This window comes from Panthera tigris, chromosome C2 (genome assembly GCF_018350195.1).
Source record: "Panthera tigris isolate Pti1 chromosome C2, P.tigris_Pti1_mat1.1, whole genome shotgun sequence".
NCBI lineage: Eukaryota > Metazoa > Chordata > Mammalia > Carnivora > Felidae > Panthera > Panthera tigris.
The window spans coordinates 65,309,034-65,331,793 of NC_056668.1; the positions used below are offsets into that span (position 1 = coordinate 65,309,034).

The 22,760-nt window shown below is 34.7% G+C and overlaps 1 protein-coding gene across 4 annotated transcripts in view; it reads right to left on the reverse strand.

Annotated features, from left to right (window-relative positions):
• The window catches only part of GSK3B (glycogen synthase kinase 3 beta), a 194,140-nt gene that overhangs the window by 78,919 nt on the left and 92,461 nt on the right, over positions 1–22,760 (reverse strand). For all 4 annotated transcript variants that reach the window (XM_042998986.1, XM_042998985.1, XM_007098347.3 and 1 more), the window contains exon 4: positions 8,199–8,309. In XM_042998986.1, the coding sequence (XP_042854920.1) occupies positions 8,199–8,309 (111 nt within the window). The remainder of the gene's footprint in view (positions 1–8,198; positions 8,310–22,760) is intronic.

A 22,760-nucleotide genomic window follows, 5' to 3' on the forward strand; every position in this document is an offset into this window, starting at 1 on the left:
CAAGCTCTGGGCTGACAGCTCGGAGCCTGGAGCCTACTTTTTAGATTCTGTGTCTCCCTCTCTGCCCCTTTCCCACTCGTATTCTGTCTCTTTCAAAAATAAATAAAAATTAAAAATTTTTTTAAGGAAGCATGCTGCAAAAAGTATAGGTAAGGTCTGCATTTTGTCCCAAAGTTAGAATTAAGGAACTTAGGTATCCATATAACTTTTTAAAAGCTTCCTAATTCTACCACAGTATTATTGTTCACAGAATCCATCTTCAAGTCCTAAAGCTTACTCTCAGGATTCTAAAGGTTTATTTAAAAAAAAAAAATGTTTAATGTTTATATATTTATTTTTTGACAGAGAGAGAGGGAGAGAGAGGGAGGGAGAAGGGAGGGAGAGAATATGAATGCAAGCAGGGGAGGGGCAGAGAGAAGGAGAAACAGAATCTGAAGCAGGCTCCAGGCTCTGAGCTGTCAGCACAGAGCCCGATGTGGGGCCCAAACCCATGAAGTGGCAGATCATGACCTGAGCCAAAGTCGGACACTAAACCAACTGAACCACCCAGGCACCCCTAAAAGTTTATTTACTACCATTAAGAAAATGAGCTCCAAGAAGAAACTGAGTTCATAGGCATTTGTTTACTAAAGGAGAGAACTTACAAACTCTGTGTCAGGGCACTAATGTCTAGGTCAGCAATAATCAGTGGGAAAAAAGGTTTTCTTGTCAAAAATGCTTAGAGCTTAAATGAGGTTGAGGGGTCTTTTTACTATATTCATTGATCTGAAAGATCTACTCATTATATTCATTCTCCTCACTTTATCTTTTGAAAAGATAAAGAATGAAATATGCAATTTCATATCTTTTGTTTTTTTGACTCTGTAAAAGTTTATTTATAAAAAAAATGGAGAGGCCTTCTCTAGATTTATTAAAAAAAAAATCTAGACGCCTATTAAGACAGCAATAACAAGAAAAATAACTTATCATGTGCCAGGCACTATTCTAAATGCTTTGCCTGTGTTTTCATTTAACCTTTATCTAAAAAGGTACTGCTATTTGTATTTTACATATAAAATAACTGAGGCACAGAGGTTAAGCAATTAATCCAAATCAGTTACTAAATATTCTATACTGGCTTGGGCTAAGTACACTTCTTTAATAGTGATTTCCATATTTTGTTATATTTTTATTCTATTAAATAAAAGTGGAAAATGTAACCATTAAATAGCTTGATCACTAAGTAAAAACTAGAATGACAAACTTAGAAACTCAGGAGGTATTCAACACATTTTTAAATTCAAGATTTATTTGTAGGTACTGTCAAACCAAGAGGTTTCACCCTTTTGTTTTTTTAATTCTTGCAATCACTCTGTGAGATGCTCATTTATCCTCATTTTTACAGAAGTGGTAACTGAAGCCCAATGAACAGTTTGAACAGTTATAATGTTATCAAATCTAACTCCAGTCCAATGTCCTTTCCTCTGTGTTATTAAACCTGTTTAAAACAAATAATAGAATAACAATTTTATAATTCACAAAGATGCTCTCAGCTTTCTTGTGTACTCACACCATATCCTTAAACATGTCTTTCCAATTAAAAAAAAAAAAGTCAAGTTCACAATGATGATTTTCCCAGCATCTGTTTCAGACTTGGATTTTAAAACCGACTTAGTTATAAATGATGCTCATCAGAAAGGAAAGGTACTCAAAAACTTCTTAACTTGTATATTAACCACTGTTAACTACAAAGCAACCCGTAGTATAAGACTGAAGAAAGGACTGACGTAATAATACAATATAATATACTCAACTTCCCCAGAAAAAGTGAAAAAAGTGGAAGTCATAAAATTACAAAGGACTGTAGTTGCCATTTTGGTGACATATATGCTAAACAACCCCTTATTAGATGGTGAGGTCTATGAAGACAAGAGTTATATGGGTTTATCACTTTTACTTCCATCTTCCAATCCAATATTTTTCATGGAAATAGTTTTTTATAAAACTAGGTAGAAGGAATAAGTGAAGGAGATCAGATTATCAATTTCAGAAGACGTTTTTATCTTTTTTAGACTCTGAAATGTAAGAATAGATTTGTGTCCTCAAAGAACAATGTCCAGGGCCAATAAATCAGACTCTGGAAGGTCTGTGGTTTATAAAAGAACCATCCTTTTTTCAACAAGGGGGAAGGGGGAATGTTACATCTTTGTTTGCCAACTTCAATATGCATAATAATATTCTTTTTTAAAATATAGAATGCCAGAGACCTCATCCAAATACATGCTGTCAAAAACATAGAAAGCACAAGGCTCTTCACTACATTATTTCTTAATAGCAAAAACAAAAACAAACAACTGAAAACAATACACCACTAATAGGTTACCAGCTTAATAAATTAGAACATAGCCATATAATACACTAATGTGCAGCTATAAAAAAGGAAGGTGAAATAGCCATATTAATACAGAGCGATTTCCAGAATATCTCTCTCTCTATATATATGTGTATATATACATATATACATACATACATATATATATATATATATATATATATATATATATACACACACACATATGTATATATTAATGTTTATTTATTATCGAGAAACAGAGAGAGACAGAGCATGAGCATGGGAGGGGCATACACAGAATCTGAAGCAGACTCCAGGCTCTGAGCTGTCAGCACAGAACCCGACACGGGGCTCGAACTCACAAGCCATGAGATCATGACCTGAGCCGAAGTCAGTCACTTAACTGACTAAGCCATCCCGGCGCCCCAACCCAGAATGTATTTTTAATTTAAAAAGTATGACAGAATAAAATGTACATATTATATAATCATTTACATAAAAAGGAGGTGGGGGAATAAAATAATTATATACATTTGCCTATTTATTAACCTATGGTAGGACCATAAAAATTTTAAATATTTAACTCTGGGGGAAAGAAAGAACAGGGTAGAACAAACAGGGATAAAAGCTAAACTTAATGACTATATCTTGTTTTGTAGATTTTACTTTGTAACTATGTAAATATTTTATATCAATTTTGACATAAAATTTAAAGTAACAATTTAAAATTTTTAAAATGCCATCTATAATAAAAGTAAAATGAAATAAAGCTTAATGAGATATAATCACATAGAGAGGAATTATTCAATGTTCTTTAAAAAAGAAATTTAACTGTTTATACCTAATGAAATATACCATGGGAATAAAAAGAACTGCAAAGAGATCTTAAATTATTTTCAGTTGGTGATGGTAGTGTCAGTATTATTATTATAAGAATATTGTATGTAGAGTATAGGACAGAACAAGTAATTATACTATCATTGAAACTGGAATTTTTAATGTAAGAGAAAGGAAATACAAATGTAGATTGTTGCATCCCCCAATATTTAGTTAGAAATGTCAATATATATTCATTTTGAGGCTAAAAAAAAAAAAAGATATCCCATGCTATCTTTGAAAAAATTATCCACATATTTTCTAGCTCTATCCACTAAAAACCCTAGAAAGAGTAACCAACCCTGTAGCAATTAGCACTCCTAACATCCAGACAATGGTCTCAAACACCATTTCTCACTAAAAGAATCAGGTCTCCTTGAAGGAAAGACTGAGTCCAAGTCTGGGGAAGAAATGTTTAAGATGAATCTAGAACACTATCGTGACAGAAAGTGAAGAAGCTAGCAAAGATAATTAAGACTCATGCAAGAAATTTTAAAACAAACATACAACAAAAAATATCTCATTGGTCACCTCTGGGGGATGCTATGGAACCAATTCTATGGAACCAACTAATTATTATAAATTTTGGTACATAAAGGGATATAATCAAATATATATCCTGTATTTTTTATATTAACTGTAGTATCTGAGGGTAACCAAAGAGCTGACATGGAAAGTTTCTATTTACAGAACTACTCCAGCTTATAAATTTAAAAAGAACTAATATTAGAATACCAACATTTTGTAAGCCTTGATAAATTAATGAATTTAGGCAATGATCAATGCCCACAACATCACAAAAAAAACAGACATTACGTGCTTCCTTAGGAAAGCTCTCAACAATATATATGAAGTAGTCTTAAATTTTACAAAAATATATCTAATCACCAATTTTCAGGAAACATATTAACACTACGGTAATCCAATCAGCAAAATCCAGACAACAAACTGCAGGTCAACTGACCCAAGTTTCTTTAACAACGAAGTTTAAGAGAGAGTGAGTCTATAAAAAAGAAACATTAAACATAAATCAATTAGGGTTGCCTGGGTGGCGCAGTCGGTTAAGCGTCCGACTTCAGCCAGGTCACGATCTCGCGGTCCGTGAGTTCGAGCCCCGCGTCAGGCTCTGGGCTGATGGCTCGGAGCCTGGAGCCTGTTTCCGATTCTGTGTCTCCCTCTCTCTCTGCCCCTCCCCCGTTCGTGCTCTCTCTCTCTCTGTCCCAAAAATCAATAAAAAACGTTGAAAAAAAAATTAAAAAAAAAAAAACAAAAAAAAAACATAAATCAATTATATGGACCTTACTTAGCTCCCAATTCTAACAAAGAAACTTAAAAACATATGCAATATAACATTTTGGGAATAAAAATAGTAACTAGATATTTAATAATATTGATGATTTACTATTTATTCGTATAGGTAAAGACAATGATATTGTAGCTAAGTTTTTAAAAAGAAAGTCCCTATCATGTACACACATACACTGAAATAGTTACAGATGAAAAGAACATCTGTGATTTGCTTCAAAATAAAGCAAGTAGGGAATAAACGGTGGTGTCGATGAAAAGAATAGCGATGAACTAGTCATTGTTGAAGCTGTATAATGGGGGCATGGGGGTTCATTATTTCATTTTCTTTTTTATTTCTATTTGAAACCTTCAATAAAAAAATGTTTAGAGGAGCTAAAAGATCCTGAAGTAAGTAAAATTTTTGTAGACATTATATAGGATAAGAAAATCATTTGGCACATTTTATGTTGGTGGGAAAATAGGTACTGGCTCAGCTATGGAGCAATAGAGATCTGCTAGGAGGTAAGTAAATTTGGAGGACAGATTCAATAGAAGTATTACTATAACCTTCTCTTGGAAATTTTACCATTTTAAAAGAATAGGACATATCTAACCACTTTTGTAACACTTTTTTTTTTCCTGTTTTATAGTTATTTGTGTAATCTTTTTTCTCCTTACTAGAGGAGGAATAAAATATTTTATTAACCTTCACATTATGCTGCAATCATTTAGCATTTATTTGCTGAATTAGAGTTAGAACAAAAAAACTGGTAGAACCACTGTGCACTTCTTATTAAATGTTCTCAATGTGTCACTTTTTAAATCTAGTTTTATGGTCTTCTGTTACTTTTATTCTATAGTTCCAAAAATGTTTTCTCATATGGTAAATTCATCTTATAGACCCATAATGCTATATAGTGAGCAGGAAAGAAAAGAGTACAATTTTACCAATATGGAAGCTACCAACATGGAAGTTAAGGAGAGAATGGAGTGGTAACTGCCCAAAAGCAGTTGGATCTTAACTTCAAGAACTAAATCTAGGGTTTTTTTCTGCTTCATAAATTTGCCAGTGCTCCACATTTAATAATAAGAGCTATGAGCAGGTAGAATGAAACCATCACCATTCTAAACTGAGAAGTTCAAAGATTACTCTAGATTTAGGGATTTCAAAGGGATATTCTATTATGCTGGTTATCTTGAATAGGGCCTTGCTATTTTAAAACCAGAATAAAATACTAAAGTAAATTTGTAGTACAAAAACTGTGTCTTTTTAGTTCTTACTATGATCAATTGAACCACAAACTCAACTAAGTTTTAAATTCTTAGCACTGAATTCAACAGGAATCCTGGCTCCTTGTCAAAATTAGCTAGCAAACTCCTGCTTTGGTACCCATTTTATTACTATAAAGTTTAAAATTGTAATTATTAAGTAAAATACTCAATCTTAAAATATTTAGAGTCACTGCCATTTTGTTTTCTACAGTCATCACTACAAAGGATAAAATGTAAAAAATTATATTTAGATATCTAGACTTTGAAACTTAACTCCTAATTTTCACAATGTCATAGATAAAAAAAAAATCATACTTCAATAAATTTTTTTAAAGATCTGATGGCACAAAAACAGACACATAGACCAATGGAATAGAATAGAAACCCCACAACTAAACCCACAAACGTATGGCTAACTAATCTTTGACAAAGCAGGAAAGAACATCCAATGGAAAAAAGACAGTCTCTTTAACAAATGGTGCTGGGAGAACTGGACAGCAACATGCAGAAGAATGAAACTAGACCACTTTCTCACACCATTCACAAAAATAAACTCAAAATGCATAAAGGACCTGAATGTGAGACAGGAAACCATCCAAACCCTAGAGGAGAAAGCAGGAAAAGACCTCTCTGACCTCAGCCGTAGCAATCTCTTACTCGACACATCCCCAAAAGCAAGGGAATTAAAAGCAAAAATGAATTACTGGGACCTTAAGAAGATAAAAAGCTTCTGCACAGCAAAGGAAACAACCAACAAAACTAAAAGGCAACCAACGGAATGGGAAAAGATATTTGCAAATGACATATCGGACAAAGGGCTAGTATCCAAAATCTATAAAGAGCTCACCAAACTCCACACCAGAAAAACAAATAACCCAGTGAAGAAATGGGCAGAAAACATGAATAGACACTTCTCTAAAGAAGACATCCGGATGGCCAACAGGCACATGAAAAGATGCTCAACGTCGTTCCCTATCAGGGAAATACAAATCAAAACTACACTCAGATATCACCTCACGCCAGTCAGAGTGGCCAAAATGAACAAATCAGGAGACTATAGATTCTGGAGAGGATGTGGAGAAACGGGAACCCTCTTGCACTGTTGGTGGGAATGCAAATTGGTGCAGCCACTCTGGAAAACAGTGTGGAGATTCCTCAGAAAATTAAAAATAGACCTACCCTATGACCCAGCAATAGCACTGCTAGGAATTTACACAAGGGATACAGGAGTACTGATGCATAGGGGCACTTGTACCCCAATGTTTATAGCAGCACTCTCAACAATAGCCAAATTATGGAAAGAGCCTAAATGTCCATCAACTGATGAATGGATAAAGAAATTGTGGTTTATATGCACAATGGAGTACTACATGGCAATGAGAAAGAATGAAATATGGCCCTTTGTAGCAACGTGGATGGAACTGGAGAGTGTGAGGCTAAGTGAAATAAGCCATACAGGGAAAGACAGATACCATATGTTTTCACTCTTATGTGGATCCTGAGAAACTTAACAGAAACCCATGGGGGAGGGGAAGGAAAAAAACAAAAGACGTTAGAGTGGGAGACAGCCAAAGCATAAGAGACTCTTCAAAACTGAGAACAAACTGAGGGTTGATGGGGGTGGAGGGAGGGGAGGGTAGGTGATGGGTATTGAGGATGGCACCTCTTGGGATGAGCACTGGGTGTTGTATTGAAACCAATTTGACAATAAATTTCATATATTGAAAAAATAAATAAATAAAATAAAATAAAATAAAATAAAATAAATAAAATAATTATAATTATTATTAAAAATAGATAAATAAAGATCTGAACCTAATAATAATAATGATAATAACAATAAAAATGTTTCTAATTAGCGATCACAACTTTAATCAGAATTATGCTGGGTAAATTCCTAGCCAGTCTGTGACACTCTGTGTCTCCATGAGATGACATTAGGTACTAAAATTTAAGTAACACCCTAATATGCACATCCGTGCATATTTAAAATTATAGAAAGTTTAAACTTTAGCTACAGTTACAACATATCTATAAATGGTGATATAATACTTAATTTGATCACATATAGATGTTTTATAATTTTATATGATATGCTTGCTCCTATTTTGGTCTATGGCATAATAAAGGTATCAGAAATTAAATAAAAAGGTGCTATGGCTAATGAAATTAAAATGCATAAATGTCTATGAAAAATTCACTTGTCAGAAAGATGACAAGTTATCTCTAATATCTGAGTCATGAAAGTTTAAAAGGTAAAGGTTTCACACTTTAAAAAGTATACAAGAATTTAACAAAACTCTAGCAATACCTACTTTGCAGCTTCCCCCCTTGGCATTAGATGCAATAATATAGTTAAAACACATCCAGTACTTTTCTTGCTTCATAATAAGTACTTTTTAAAGTGGAAAGTTGTTCCATTTTTACATACCTTGACATAGATCACAGGGAGCGTCTGTTTGGCTCGACTATAGTGTCTGGCAACTCTGTATACTGTTTCCGGAACATAGTCCAGCACCAGATTAAGATAGACTTCATCTTTCTGAAAGAGTTTATTAAAAACAAACAGAAAAAAACAAACTTAGAAACTAGTCTTTTAAATATTCAAATTAGAGTAAAATCTCTATATAGGCACTTATTCGGATTTTTAAGAAAAGATTCATGCATTCAATTTTAATTATACAAAAATAATTCAGAATGTAACCATAATAGTAAAAGCAAGTCTACCTTTTTACTAATAATTTCATGGAAAAAACATAGCCATTTCAATACTGTTAAGATTCCTAACTATATTTAAACTATTATTTTGGTTATAAGAGGATATCACCTGTCACAAAATTTCATCTTTTTTTTAATATGTCTATTTATTTATTTTTCAGAGAGACAGAGAGAGAGAGCAGGGGAGGGGCAGAGAGAGAGAGGGAGATAGAGAATCCTAAGCAGGCCATGCACTGTCAGCTCAGAGCCCAACATGGGGCTTGAATTCAGGAACCAAGAGATCATGACCTGAGCCGAAATCAGGAGTCGGAAGCTTAACCAACTGAACCACCCCAGTGCCCCACAAAATTTCGTTATTTTCTAGTTTGAGAACCAGTACCCTCATATCCTATAAGGAAAGCTGTCACTGTAGTAGAGTGAGTACTGAACTGGGAGCTAAGATTTCCAGCCCTCACTCTGTGCTAATGTATGCAAGTCAATCTCTCTAGGCTTTGTTCCTTAACTATAATACGAAAAATTGGGCTAAATGTTCTTCAAAATTTCTCTAACCTCTACAAGGTTCTATGGTTGTCTAATAGTCTGTAATTAGTAGAATAACCACTGTTTTCTACAAGTAACTGAAAGAAAAAGAATAACTTATAAGGAGGCGAGTTACCATAGTCACAAGTTTATTGCAGGTCATATGTTCAAACATCCTTTCTCAGCAGCCTAAAGACACGAATCCAAGATCAGTGGAGAGAAAGAAGGGAATTCCAACTAAGTACAAAGTAGGAAAGAGGGACAGAGTGCTACCCTTACTCTCTTCATATGAACAAGAGCAGATAGATAAAATGAAGCAGAAAACAAAGTTGAGAATCACATGCAAATCCAGAATTGGCTACTGAATGGGAAAATCTGTAAGTAAAGAAACTTTCACAATCTTCCCAATTTGAAATCATGTTATCTACCAAAATGAAGTGAAAATTTTCCATTTTCAGCAGTTACTGAAAATTTTTCATGTAATACTGACATTTTCCATGTCAGTAGCCACTGCAAAGGAAGTAATAAGGGTGTAGGTATAAAAGAGATGACATCTAAATTGAGTATGAAAGGAGCACTTAAGGCATAGAGAAAACTATATACAAGATATGAGATCAATGAATACAGTGGAGCACAGGAAACAGTTTAGTGAGACAGTATGCCACTGACTCTATTACCTTTGCATTATTGCTCACTCCCGTTTTCTCCTCTCTTCTCTCCATATCCAGCTTAAATTCCACAGTCTACCATTATCCTCACTCTCTAACACAGGGGTCAGTAAACAACAGCAAAAGCCTGATGCCTGTTTTTATAAATAAAGTTTTAAGGAGCAAAGCAATGCTCATACCTGTACGTATTGTCTATGGCTGCTTTGGGGCTACACTGGCAGAGCTGAATAGTTATAACTGAGACTTTAGCCTGCAAAACCAAAAATATTTATTATCTGGCCCTTTATGAAAAAGTGTCAAGTCATATCTGTTCAATAAGCCACAACCGTGGTTAAATCCAGCTTTCCATCCATTCCATGCCTGCATCCAAACTGCTGAATATGGCTAAAACTGTGGTGTTTGTTTCTCACATTAAATTCATCATCAAGAAATTCAATTGGCCCAGCAATAGTGTATTTGTCTAGTCCATTCACTTTTCCAAAGTACCATACTTGATTTTTTCTGTCCTTCTCTTTGATTTCCGATACCCCTCTTTCCATTTCACCCTCAGCTGATGTCCTTGCTTGCACCACTACATGCACCCATCTACATCATCTAATTCCATATGCTCTTCCTTCCCTTCTCTAACTAAACTAAGTTCCTTTTTAAGGTAAACCCTACTAAACATAAAATAATAATTATATATACACACATACACACACACATACTATTCTGCTTTTCCTGATCACAATCAGTGCTTCAGCAATTTTCCTATCTCTCTCCATTAATTTTTCTCTCTCTTTGGGAGCATTACAATCTGTACACAAACTTGCTGTTATTTCTCCCATTGTTAAAAAGAAAACTCCTTCTAACTGCACTAATTACCACCATATTTTCTGGCCTCCTATAACAGTAAAATTCCTCCAAAGAGGCGTCTAAACTGACATTCTCCAATACCAGTCTCTTCTCATTCTCTCTGAAACTTATTCCAGTAGGATTTCATCACCACTGCTCGAGCAGAATTGTTCTTCAAGATCAGTAATCTCCTTGTTGCTGAATCCAATGCCAATTTTCAGTCATCATTTTATCCCTCCCTTTCTACGTGACTTAGCACCCTATTTAACATAGTTGGATCATGTTCCCTTCTTCCGAATGCCTGCTTTACTTGGGTTCTAAAACACTATACTCTTCTGGTTTTCATCTTACCTCAAAGACTACTCTTCTTGCTCTCCATTTCTGGCTCATTCACTTAAGGAATGGAGGATCCCAGGGCTCAGTCCTCCAATCACTGTTCTTAACGTAAGCTCACTCTCGTGATGATTTCATCCAGTCCGAAGGTTCAATACTACTCTACACTGATGACTCCCAAATTCATATATATGCTGGGCCTCTGCTTTTAACTCCACGCTACTATGTCAAATTGTGCACTTAACATTGCTCAGGCTGAAAACCTTAGAATCATCAATTTCCCACCCCTATCTTTCTCTCACACATATGCATACACCAAAAAAATATTAATGTTTCCACCTTTAAAATTTATTCAGGATCTAATCAATTCTTACCATCTTCACTGCTACAACCCTAGTCTCCACCACTACCCCTTCTCACCTAGATTATTGCCAATATCCTCCTAAATGGTCTCCTTGCTTCCATCTTTACCCTTTAATCTAATATCAACAAAACAGAAGTTAGATTGTAGCTCTTCCACTCTATCTCACTCAGATTTATTCTTAGTGGTCTGCAAAGGCCTCCACACATACTTCCTTATTTTCCTGTCCTCTACTTTACTGCTGTTCCCATTGCTCACTCATCTCTAGTGACAACAGCAGCTTCCTGCTATTTCTTGACCACATTTGGCAGGCTTTCACATTCAGGGCCTCTATACTGATTACTCCTTCAGCCTAGAATATTCTCCCCCGAGACATACATACACACCTCACTTGCCTCACCTCCTTCAAATCTGTGCTAAAGTGTTACTGTTTTAGAGTGGCTTTCCTTAATTGGACTCTCCCCAATTCCTCTACCCCACAATCCTACCTACCTTCCCCATATTATTTTTTCCCAAGATATTTATTGTTTTCTAACCACATAGTTTACTTTATATTGTCTGCTTCCCCCCAACTAAGCTCAATGAGAAATAAGACTGTCTTTTGCTCACTGCTCTTTTCCACCTAGAATATTGCCTACCACATAGTAGGTACTCAATAAATATTTGGTGAATAAACTAAACTCAGAGGCAATGAATATTATTTAAGAATTAGGATGACAGTCTTACAAGTCAGCTTTAACTCAAACAGCACTGTGCAAAGTGGGATATGGTAAGGGGGCAAGGGGGAGTTAGGAAGGTTAAGAGTGAAAGCAGTGTCAGCCTCTAGAAACCTGTAAGAATCCAAGGCCTACATCAGGGCTTAGGCAATAAGGACTGAAAGAAAAGGGAGGTTGGGAGGGGCAAGTATATTGGCTAGCTAAACATGAGAGTACAGAGAACCAGAGAAACAAATAAGTTGAAATTAATTAAACAGTCCCTAAATTTTCACTACTATCATTGTTAGAAAAAAATGATACCACATTTTTTTTTCCTGTACGCCTAAAATAAATTAAGTTAGTGAGAATTGTAAGTAAAATAAGTATATGTTTAAGGACGTTCTTTCTTGTAAAATAAGAAATAAGGTCATTTGCAGAACTAAAGGTAGTGAAAGTAACACTGCAGGCTAAGAGAAGAAAATTTCACAGGGCGCCTGGGAGGCTCAGTCGGTTAGGTGTACAACTTTGGCTCAGGTCATGATCTTGTGGTTCGTGGGTTCATGCCCCGTGTCAGGCTGAGACAGCTCAGAGCCTGGAGCCTGCTTCAGATTCTGTGTCTCCCTTTGTGTCTGTCCCTCCCTGACTCACGCTCTGTCTCTCAAAAATAAATTTAAAAACATTAAAGTTTTTTTTAATTTCAGAGATGAAGTTTAGACAAGAAGCTTCAAGTGAAGTTGAGGTCCAATAAAAGGAACACATAAATAGAACATCCAGCTGGTGTCAAAGAGATGTGTACATAGAACTCAAGTGATGGTAAGCTTTGGGTTTCAGAAAGGTCACTAACACAGGTGTTAAAACTATCCTTTAAAAAAAACCTGATTTTCTAATTACAGGGTTTCTTAATTTTAATAAATCATTTGACAGAGTTAATTATGATATATTTATGATTTATGAATGACCTGAAGATATGTATAGCACTGTATTACAATTTAACTAATTTGCTAAACAGTATACCAAAAGTGAAGAATAAAAAATGAAAACATTAATGTCAAATTTGAGAAGAGTTTCTAGTTTCTAGTTGTATAAGCTCTGTCCTTTCCCTGTCCCAATCAATATTTTCAAAAATGATTTCGTATATTAGGGGTCACAAAAGCAAACGCCTTCAATGGCTAAGCAACAAATGTAAATGTGTGAGGCCAAAATGGGTACTGTAGTAAGGGGTAGTGGTTAATAAATCAGATAGATAGTACAAAACTTAACTGTAAGCATCCTAATTCACAAAAATATTAACAGAATGCACTAGCCAAATAAAACACATCAGGGGATGAATGTGGCAATTTACAATTTTCTGACTTTAACACAATCACCAAAGACTGACACAAACCCAAGAAGAATGGCTTAAAATGGAAGACCAAATAAGAGTTTAAAGAACTCTAATATCCAGGAAACCTACAATATAATATTTAACAAAGATAAATACAAAACCCTATGATTAAACTCAAAGTATCAATTTATTATGTAGAATGACAGATAAGACTTGACATCAATTCAGTTGGAAAATAAATGATAGGTGTAATGAAGAGAACTCAAAAGGCAATCTACATTGAGGTGCAGTTAATGAGAAACTTAATGCAGTATTAGATTACAGTTGAACTATTATGTTCAGATCAGTAAAGATAATTCCACTCTACTTGGCACAGTTCAGGCTCCATTTGACATACGGGTAAGTATCCATTTTTAGGCAATGTATTTTATTCCTAATATTAAAAAAGCAGAATACACCAAAGAAAGATTAAAGAAACCATGTCTGCTATAGGTTGAATGTTCTAATTCACTACACTATGAGAAATATGGGATTTAAATTATATTTAGACTACTGCTTTGCAGATTAACATAAACCTGTCTCTTTGCTCAAATATATTGTTTATTCACTCCATTAATTCTCAAAAACTTGCAACTTCTTTAGAACCATACAGGACATCTGTCCATTTTGTAAGTGAAGTATAAATGTCCATATACATTTAAAACTGTCATTTTGAATGTCTTCATTTTCTGAAACATTGAAGGTGTCTCGTTATACTTAAAGGCACTGTAAATACCTTTTATTTCATTGTTCTGTGCTTGTATTAAAATCACATCCACTTTTTTTTTTTTTAATCTAACTGGATCCTAAGGCTGGAAACCAAAGCAGCCAACTAATAACACTATCACTGCTCTTGATTTGAAATAAATGGGCTCAACAATATCATGTTCTTTAAATACTCTTATTAAACTTACAGACAGATATTCTGCTAAATGTAATAGTCATAGGAATAATCCCTGAGGAAAGCCCATCTGTAGGAAACATCAAGTACAGAAAAGACTAATATTTTCACATTCCAAAAGTAGTTTTATTGGGAAGTTCATGAAAAATATAATTCATGGGACAGGGTATGCTACTATTTTGAGAAGAAAGGACCACGACTCAGCTTTTCTATCACTTGTAATTTTCTAAAATATCCTAGGTCTCCCATTTTCTCAATGTAGTCTCTCTCTTTTAGGTTACTAGACAATATTTGAATACTCACAGCTTAGCTATAAGCTTTAAAAGCCAAATATAAAAATACAACATGTAAAAACTATCATTTGAATGGATATGCCTGAAAACAGTCTCTCACATAATGAGAAAGTACTAATGTCAAAGGACAATTACTAGGTTTCCCCCAAATTTACTAAGGAGTCACTGTTATATATCTTTCAAATTTTTTTTAATTTTGCTTCTTTTTTTTTTCTTTACATTTTATTTATTTTTGAGAGAGAGAGACAGAGCACAAGTGGGGGAGGGGCAGAGAAAAAGGGAGACACAGAATCCGAAGCAGGCCCCAGGATCTGAGCTGTCAGCACAGAACCTGATGCGGGGCTCGAACCCACAAACCATGAGATCATGACCTGAGCCGAAGTCGGATGCACAATCGACGGAGTCACCCAGGTGCCCCATGTTATATATCTTTTAAAAAGAATTCTGCTAATATACAAAATGGGTCTTATTCAGAAATCTCTAAAATATTACATGATGTACAATTTAGGGAGTATTTCTCTCAGTGGTTCAGTTTTTCTACTTGTCACTTTAATTAACAAACTACTCTCTAATTGCTGGTAATCACTCCTCTGTGAACTCTACTCTAAAACCATTCAGTCAGGAATAAATTTAAGTGATAAAACTTTGATCACACCTAACAACTAAACAAGAGCTGAGACAACTCTATCCAACATTTGGAAAATAGACAGATGATTTTTGAGGTCAAGGAGGTCAAGGAAACAAAATTACTTGAGGCTGCAGCTTTAAGCAAAATCATGCTATAATTCTAAAAATTTGATGGAATGCAAAGCGGCTTATCATAGAATCCACTAGAAGACATTCAACAAAGTAGACAGCCCAGGATTCTCCTCAGAACTGGGTTTGGGAACTTGACTAGCAAACCTCCTCCCCAAAAAACACAAAAAACAAAAAACTTAAAAATGAATGCCTTTTCTCCAATGGGTGTGCCACAGTAGGCCAGAGATGGGAATAACACTAATAGTAAAGTGGGTCGATTAGGGAAAGGGAAATATTCTTTTCCTTGGGAGGGGTGGGAATGGGGAAAGGGAGACAAGTACCTGGCATAGAAGATAATGGCAAGCTTCATCCTCATCTCACATTATATATAACACAAAATAAATACCAAAACTACAAAAGTTAAAAAAATAACAACTATAAATCTACCAGAGGAAAACATGAGTGTGTTTGCAATCCTGGAGGCAAAATATCTATAAGCTATTAAGGAAAATGATGCCATTAAGATTATATAAAAACATAAAACTTTTATACAACTTTCTGGAAGAAAAAAAAAAGAGCCAAATTTTAAAAAAGGGCAAAACCACCAAAAACTATTAGAACTAATTAATGAATTCAGTAACACTGCAGGGTACAAAAGTAATATACAGAAATCTGCTGTATTTCTACACACTAATAACAAAGTAGCAGAAAGAGAAATTAAGAAAACAATCCCATTTATACCTGCATCAAAAAGAAGAAAATACCTAGCAATAAATTTATCCAAGGTGGTAAAAGACCTATACTCTAAAAACTATAAAACAATGATTAAAAACATTGAAGACAACACAAACAAAAAGATGTACCATGCTCACGGACTAGAAGAATTAACATTGTTAAAATGTCCATGCTACCCAAAGCAATCTATAGATTCAATGTAATGTCTATCAAAATACCAAGAGTATTTTTTCACAGAACTAGAAGAGATAATCCTAACATCTGTATGGAACCACAAAATATCCCAAATACCCAAATCAATCTTGATAAAGAAGAGCAAGGCTGGAGGTATTACAATCCCAAACTTCAAATTACACTACAGAGCCATAATAAAAAAGTATGGTACTGACACAAAAACAAACACATCGATCAGTGGAAAAGCCAGGAAACTCAGAATTAAACCTACCTTGGTCAATTAATCTACAATGAAGGAGGTGAGAATATAAAATGGGGGAAAAGACAATCTCTTCAATAAATGGTGTTAGGAAAAACGGAGAGCTACATGTAAAAGAATGAAACCAGACCACTTTCTAACATAAACCATAAAACTCCTAGATGAAAATATAGGCAGTACATTCTTGGATACCTGCCTTAGCAATATTTTTCTGGTTCCATCTCCTCATGCAAGGGCAACAATAACAAAAGTAAACAAGTGGGACTACATTAAACTAAGAAGCTTTTATACGGTGAAGGGAACCATCAACAAAACAAAAAGGCAATCTACTGAGTGACAGAAGATCTTTGCAAATGATAGATCTGAAAAGGGGTTAATATTCCAAATATATAAAGAAGTCATACAATTCAACACCAAAACCACCCCAAATAATCCAATTAAAAATGAGCAAAAGACCTGAATAGATATTTTCCCAAAGAAGTCATAGAGATGGCCTATAGGCTCATGAAAACACACTCAATCTCACTAATCATCAGGGAAATGCAAATCAAAACCACAGTAAGATACCACCCTCACACCAGTCAGAATGGCTAGTATCAAAAAGACAAGAAACAGCACAAGTGTTGGCGAGGATGTGGAGAAAAGGGAAACCTCATGCACCGCTGGGTAGGAATGTAGACTGGTGCAACCACTGTGGAACAGTATGAAGATTCCCCCCAAAATTAAAACTAGAACTGCCATACAATCTAGTTTCACTATCTGGGTATTTACTTGAAAAAAATGGAAACACTAATGTGAAAAGATATATGCATCCCTAGGTTTACTGCAACAGTATTTACCACAGCCAGGACATGGAAGCAAAATAAGTGTCCATCAATAGATGAATGGATAAAAAAGATGTGGCATATATACACAATGGAATATTACTCAGCAATAAAAAAGAATGAAACCTGCCATTTGTGACAACATGGATGGACCTAGAGAGTTTATGCTAGTGAAATAAGCCAGACTAAGAAAGACAAATATCATATGCTTTCACATAAATGTGGAATCTAAAAGAAAAAACAAACAAACAAAACAGAGACTCCTAAATACAGAAAACAAACTGATGGTTGCCAGAGGGGAGGGGAATGGGGGGATAGGTGAAGGGGGTTAAGAGGTACAAACTTCAACTATAAAATAAGTAAGTCACAAGGATGAAAAATACAGCATGGGGAATGTAGTCAATAATATCATTAATAATTCTGTATGGTGACAGGTGTAAACACACTGATCATGGTGAGCAATTTGTAATGTACGTAGTTGTCAAATCACTATGGTACACTGAAAAATACTATCACACGTTGTATATCAACTATAATTTTTTAAAAATTGACAACTTGGCAAAAAAATTTCTGCTCATATAGGACAAATGACTAATGTTTTTAAATTTCATTTTTTTAGAGACACAGAGTGTGCGTGCGAGTAGAGGTGGGAGAGAGAGAGAGGGAGAGAAACAGAATCCAAAGCAGGTTCTGCCGTATCAGCACAGAGCGCGATGTAGGACTCGAACTCACAAACTGTGAGATCATGACCTGTGCTGAAGTCAGATGCTTAACTTAACTTAGCCACCTAGCTGCCCCTAATTTGTTTTGTTTAAAATACAAATAACTCATTAATTATGACCGAAGTCAGTAAGAAAATACTAACGTTCCGATGAAAAAAAAAATTAAAAGGGACATAAACAAATGGCTGATAAGTCCTACCAATGGCCAATAAAAATAAAGATGCTTAACCTCATTCATAATTAAAGAACTATAATAAAAATAACAATGAGCTATCATTGTTCACCTAACAAACCAGAAAAGAAAATTCAATCTGAGAAAAGTATGTATTGGGACAGGGTCATTGTTCAATATGAACTATTATACACTTGTGCTGAAAACCCCAAACTCTTGCAACTTTTTGGGAAATCAATGCACTAATATAATACATCCCAAAGAGATGTACAGAGATCCAATTCAACTCAGCAATGCCATTTCTAGGAATCATGTGTATGAAAATATGTCTTTGCATGTGCACACAAAAAGACAGTTGGAGGGGTGCTTGGGTGGCTTAGTTGGTTAAGCGTCCAACTTGGGCTCAGGTCATGATCTTGTGGTTCATGAGTTCAAGCCCCGCATTGGACTCTGTGATGACCATCAGAACCTGGAGGCTGCTTCAGATTCTGTGTCTCCCTTGCTCTCTGCCCCTCCCCCACTAGTGCTCAGTCTCTCAGTCTCTCTCTCAAAAATAAATAAACATGAAAACAAACTTTAAAAGACAATTGGAAATTTGCTTAGAGCAAGAAATTAAAAATAATCTGCATGCCAGAAAGTAGAGACATGCTCAAAAGCAAAACTAAACAAAAGCCCACATGAATAGGGTATGTCAAAAGTAGACAGAAGCTAACTGGAAAGAGCTCCCAAAGGCCAAAGCTGGAATAGTCCGATCAATAAAATGACTAAAAAGATTAATAAATGGGGGAGAAAAGACCATGTCTCATGCAGAAGAAATCCAAATAATTATGTAGCCGATCTGCTCTTAAGGAGAAGGAACATAAGTCCTCCCTTCTGAGCTGTAGGTTTCCTTCCAAAGTAACTTCCTTACAAAGGACAAAGCATGGAAAGCTGCAGGGGTGGGAGGGAAGGGGTATAACTTCACAGTGGAGAAAACTGAAATTAGGTCAGCCAGGTGATCAAGGTTAATAACATCCACAAGTTGTGCTAATGGTATATGCCATTGATATGATGTGACGAAAACAGCACTGTGGACTTTTCCAAATAACCAATTTATTATGAGATAAATATCACACAAACCCCTAATAGTGAGGCAAGCAACCAGTACTCCTCAAAACTGTCAGTCACCAAGAGCAAGGAAAAGTCTGCCACAGTCAAGAGGTGCCTAACAGACAAAATAACTAAATGTAATGTGGTAGCCTAAATGGGGTCATAGAAGAGAAAAAAGCATTAGGAAAAACTAAGGAAATCTAAATAAACTATGGAATTTAGTTAATAATAATGTATCAATTTGATTCATTAATGCTAACAAATGTAACCATACTAATGTAAGATGTTAACAATAGGGGGAAATTAGGTGCAGTGTCTATGCATATAGACATAAAACACCACATTGTTATATTTGGGGAATGAGGGCAACATGTTTCAAAATAATATGAGTATTATTACATTAACATGTGATATACATCCTCATATATGAATACAGGAAATTTACTTCTACAGAGAGGGATTTGAGGATTTAGATATCAGGTTAAAGATTTTACTTTTATCTACTGTCCTGTGTTATTTCAATTTTTTTCTAATATGAACTGTAATATTTTATAGTTTCATTAAAATATATTAAAATAACATAAAAACAAGGTGGTAACTGATATTCAAAAGAAACCTATAGATTCACATCTTCAAATAAATGACAGTTATCATCTCACTTGCTATCATTTATATCATTTATAATTTATGAAGAGCCTTGACAATTCATCTACCTCAAGAATTTTGCATTATCTATACATTCATTCTCTAGTTCACACTCCTATTGAAAAGCCTGCATTGATCATCAGGAAAATTTTCATACAGATAATATGTATACCACTTTAATAGAATTCAACATGAAATTTTAAGTAACAAAATTGTGGAGTTATTTACACAACGTCTTTATTTCAGTAAATAAAATTCTCTGCTACCAGTGATTTTCACAAAATAAGGAAGGTGAAAGAGAGAAGATAAAGGAATGGAGGAGAGTTGTATTTTGTAAAGTAGACCAGGTGTACACAGTTATAACTTTGTACAGCATTTCTATACATACACCATTTCTAGAACTTGAGATTTCATTTAATTAAAAAGTAACAAAAGACGCTTTTCACATAGGGAGGCTGACCTTGATCCAATCAGTCACTTATGAACTCCTTTCTTACATCCCTAGCCTCACCTCCCACTACTAGACCCACACTCCCATACTTCATATACCAGAACTTTCAAAATACTTGTATCTCTTCTACACAGACTATGTTGTTTAACCTCACCAAGCATTTCAAACATCCTGTACTTCTAACCTGGCACACTTATACTGTACTATTTATCTAAAGAGCTCCTCCTCAAAACCCTGAGTAAGTATCATTTTTCCTATGTAATTCCTTTGCTGACCACTCTGGATAATTTATTACTTTTCTCTATAGTATTTCTGTTCATAGTGCAAGTAATTGTTACTCCATTTGTCATTTTACAGTATATTTCTTTTCTTGTCCTTCTCAAATTCATTTAGACAGACCTTATACTTTGTCTTTGTACCTAAAACACTATATAGTGCCAACAGGCTGAAATTAAAACGAACTTGGAAGATTTCAGAGAGTGCGTATTTGGAAAGAACACAGACTTAATAGCTGAAGAGTCTACAACTATGTGGCAGTAAGCACCACATAAATTTTGGATATTATTATCACTGCTGCTATAATTTTTGTCATAGAACAAAAGGATATTTACTCTTTTCTAAAAATTCTCCAAAGTAGACACTATACAACTTCTCCTTGTTTAGCAATAATTACTGAGATATTTTTAAATGTTATATTTCTAATACACTACTCCTGGAGAAATTTACATTCTATGCTAAATAGTATATATAGCATACTATACAGACCCTGGAGACAGACTTTCTAGAGTTGACTCCTAACTTTGCCACTCAATAGCTGTAGGACTCTCAGGTAACTTACTTAACTGCAACTGCCTCAGTTTCTTCTTCCATAAAATGGGGGATAGTAACAGTACCCATTCTTTATGGGGTCGCTGTAAAGTTTGAGTTATAAAGTACATGTAAAGTGCTTACAGCAATACCTGACGCAGAGCAAGTGTAATATATATTTGCTATTATTAAACAATAAATTGTAAAATAGTTAATGTTTATTAAGTGTTAATTATATGCCAAGTGCTATGATAAGCACTTAAACTTATTACACTTTTTTCTTACAAAACCTTTACTGTATAGATGAGAAGGGGAAAGGGCTTACTACAGTAAGTATCTTGCCCAGTCATACTGCTATCAAGTGGCAGAATTGGGATGCAAATCCAGCTAGTGCTCTTTAATTTTCAGAACAGATTCACTCCTACCCTTTCCTCTCCAGGGCTAGTGACAAACAGGCATAATCAAGCACAGCATTCTTCTCTCTGATCCCAAAAGCAGTGGTAGAATCTTCCTCTGCATACAGCCCTCTACACAGTTACTATCAATAGAACAAAGTTAATATGAGGAATGAAATCAATTTGTCATCCTTGCTATTTAAACTGCCTCTCATGCAAGTAGAGGGAGAGTTTTATTTTAAGGAAGGCAATTTCTTTATTATCCAAGTAATCAATCTATGATGAACAAAGGTAAGATATTTTCACACGTAAGTTTACTTATAAAAATTTTTCTTAAAAAATTAATTTAAATAAAATTTAAGGCTCCTGTAAAGACACAATGTGCTTTACATACTATGTCCTTCAGAGTCCTAGGGTTCTACAGAGGTGAGCTGCAACTCAGGAAAAGCAAAGTCAGCTGGCCCCATACCCCAGTTTGAACCAAAGCAATTTTCCTTTTTATCTGTTCTATTTATAGAATAGGGGTTCTTCATAAAATTTTATTTAGGGGGAAATGAATTTCTACTGCCAAATACTGATAATGAAAAAACACCATTCTCTAGGGTACTCAGAATTCACAAAAGTATATTAAGCCTAGACTTTCAAAACATTCAAAAATCCCATTTTTCCTCTGGTCAAGGAGAAAGAGTGCTATTTTTTCTGAACTAAATCAGAGTTACTACAACCTACTGGGTAATCTAAAGTATACTAATTGACTACATGATGCTCTAGTTACTATAGCAAACACTAGTAATTCCAATCAGAAGACTACCACTAAGACTAAGTAACACCTCTGGTCTCTGTTCTGACTTAATTCCTCCTTCTTTTAGTTATCCTGGTTACTCCTTTCCTCAGTTATATGCTAAAAGCTGATTATTCATAATCCCTAAATAAAAATACTGTTTAAAATGGCAGAGTGGAGCAAAATAAAGACAAGTTCACCAAAACAGATATAACCTTTCAAACTGTGATCAGTGGAAATATCTGCCAAGTATTACAGCAATCCTACTCTAACTTCATCCACAACTGAAGAGTGCTTATGGACAAAAATTATGATGAAGCTTTGGGATAGCTTAGCTATAATTTTAAAATTAAAAATAACAATGTGGGAGTAGTTAGGGGGTATTATGCAGTTCAACAACTCAGTGAAATACATACTATATAACCAATAACCAGAAATATTATGAGATCTCCAATATTTAATAAGGTTATAAATAATTATTCATACAATTTTGTAAAACATGTACAAATAGAATGA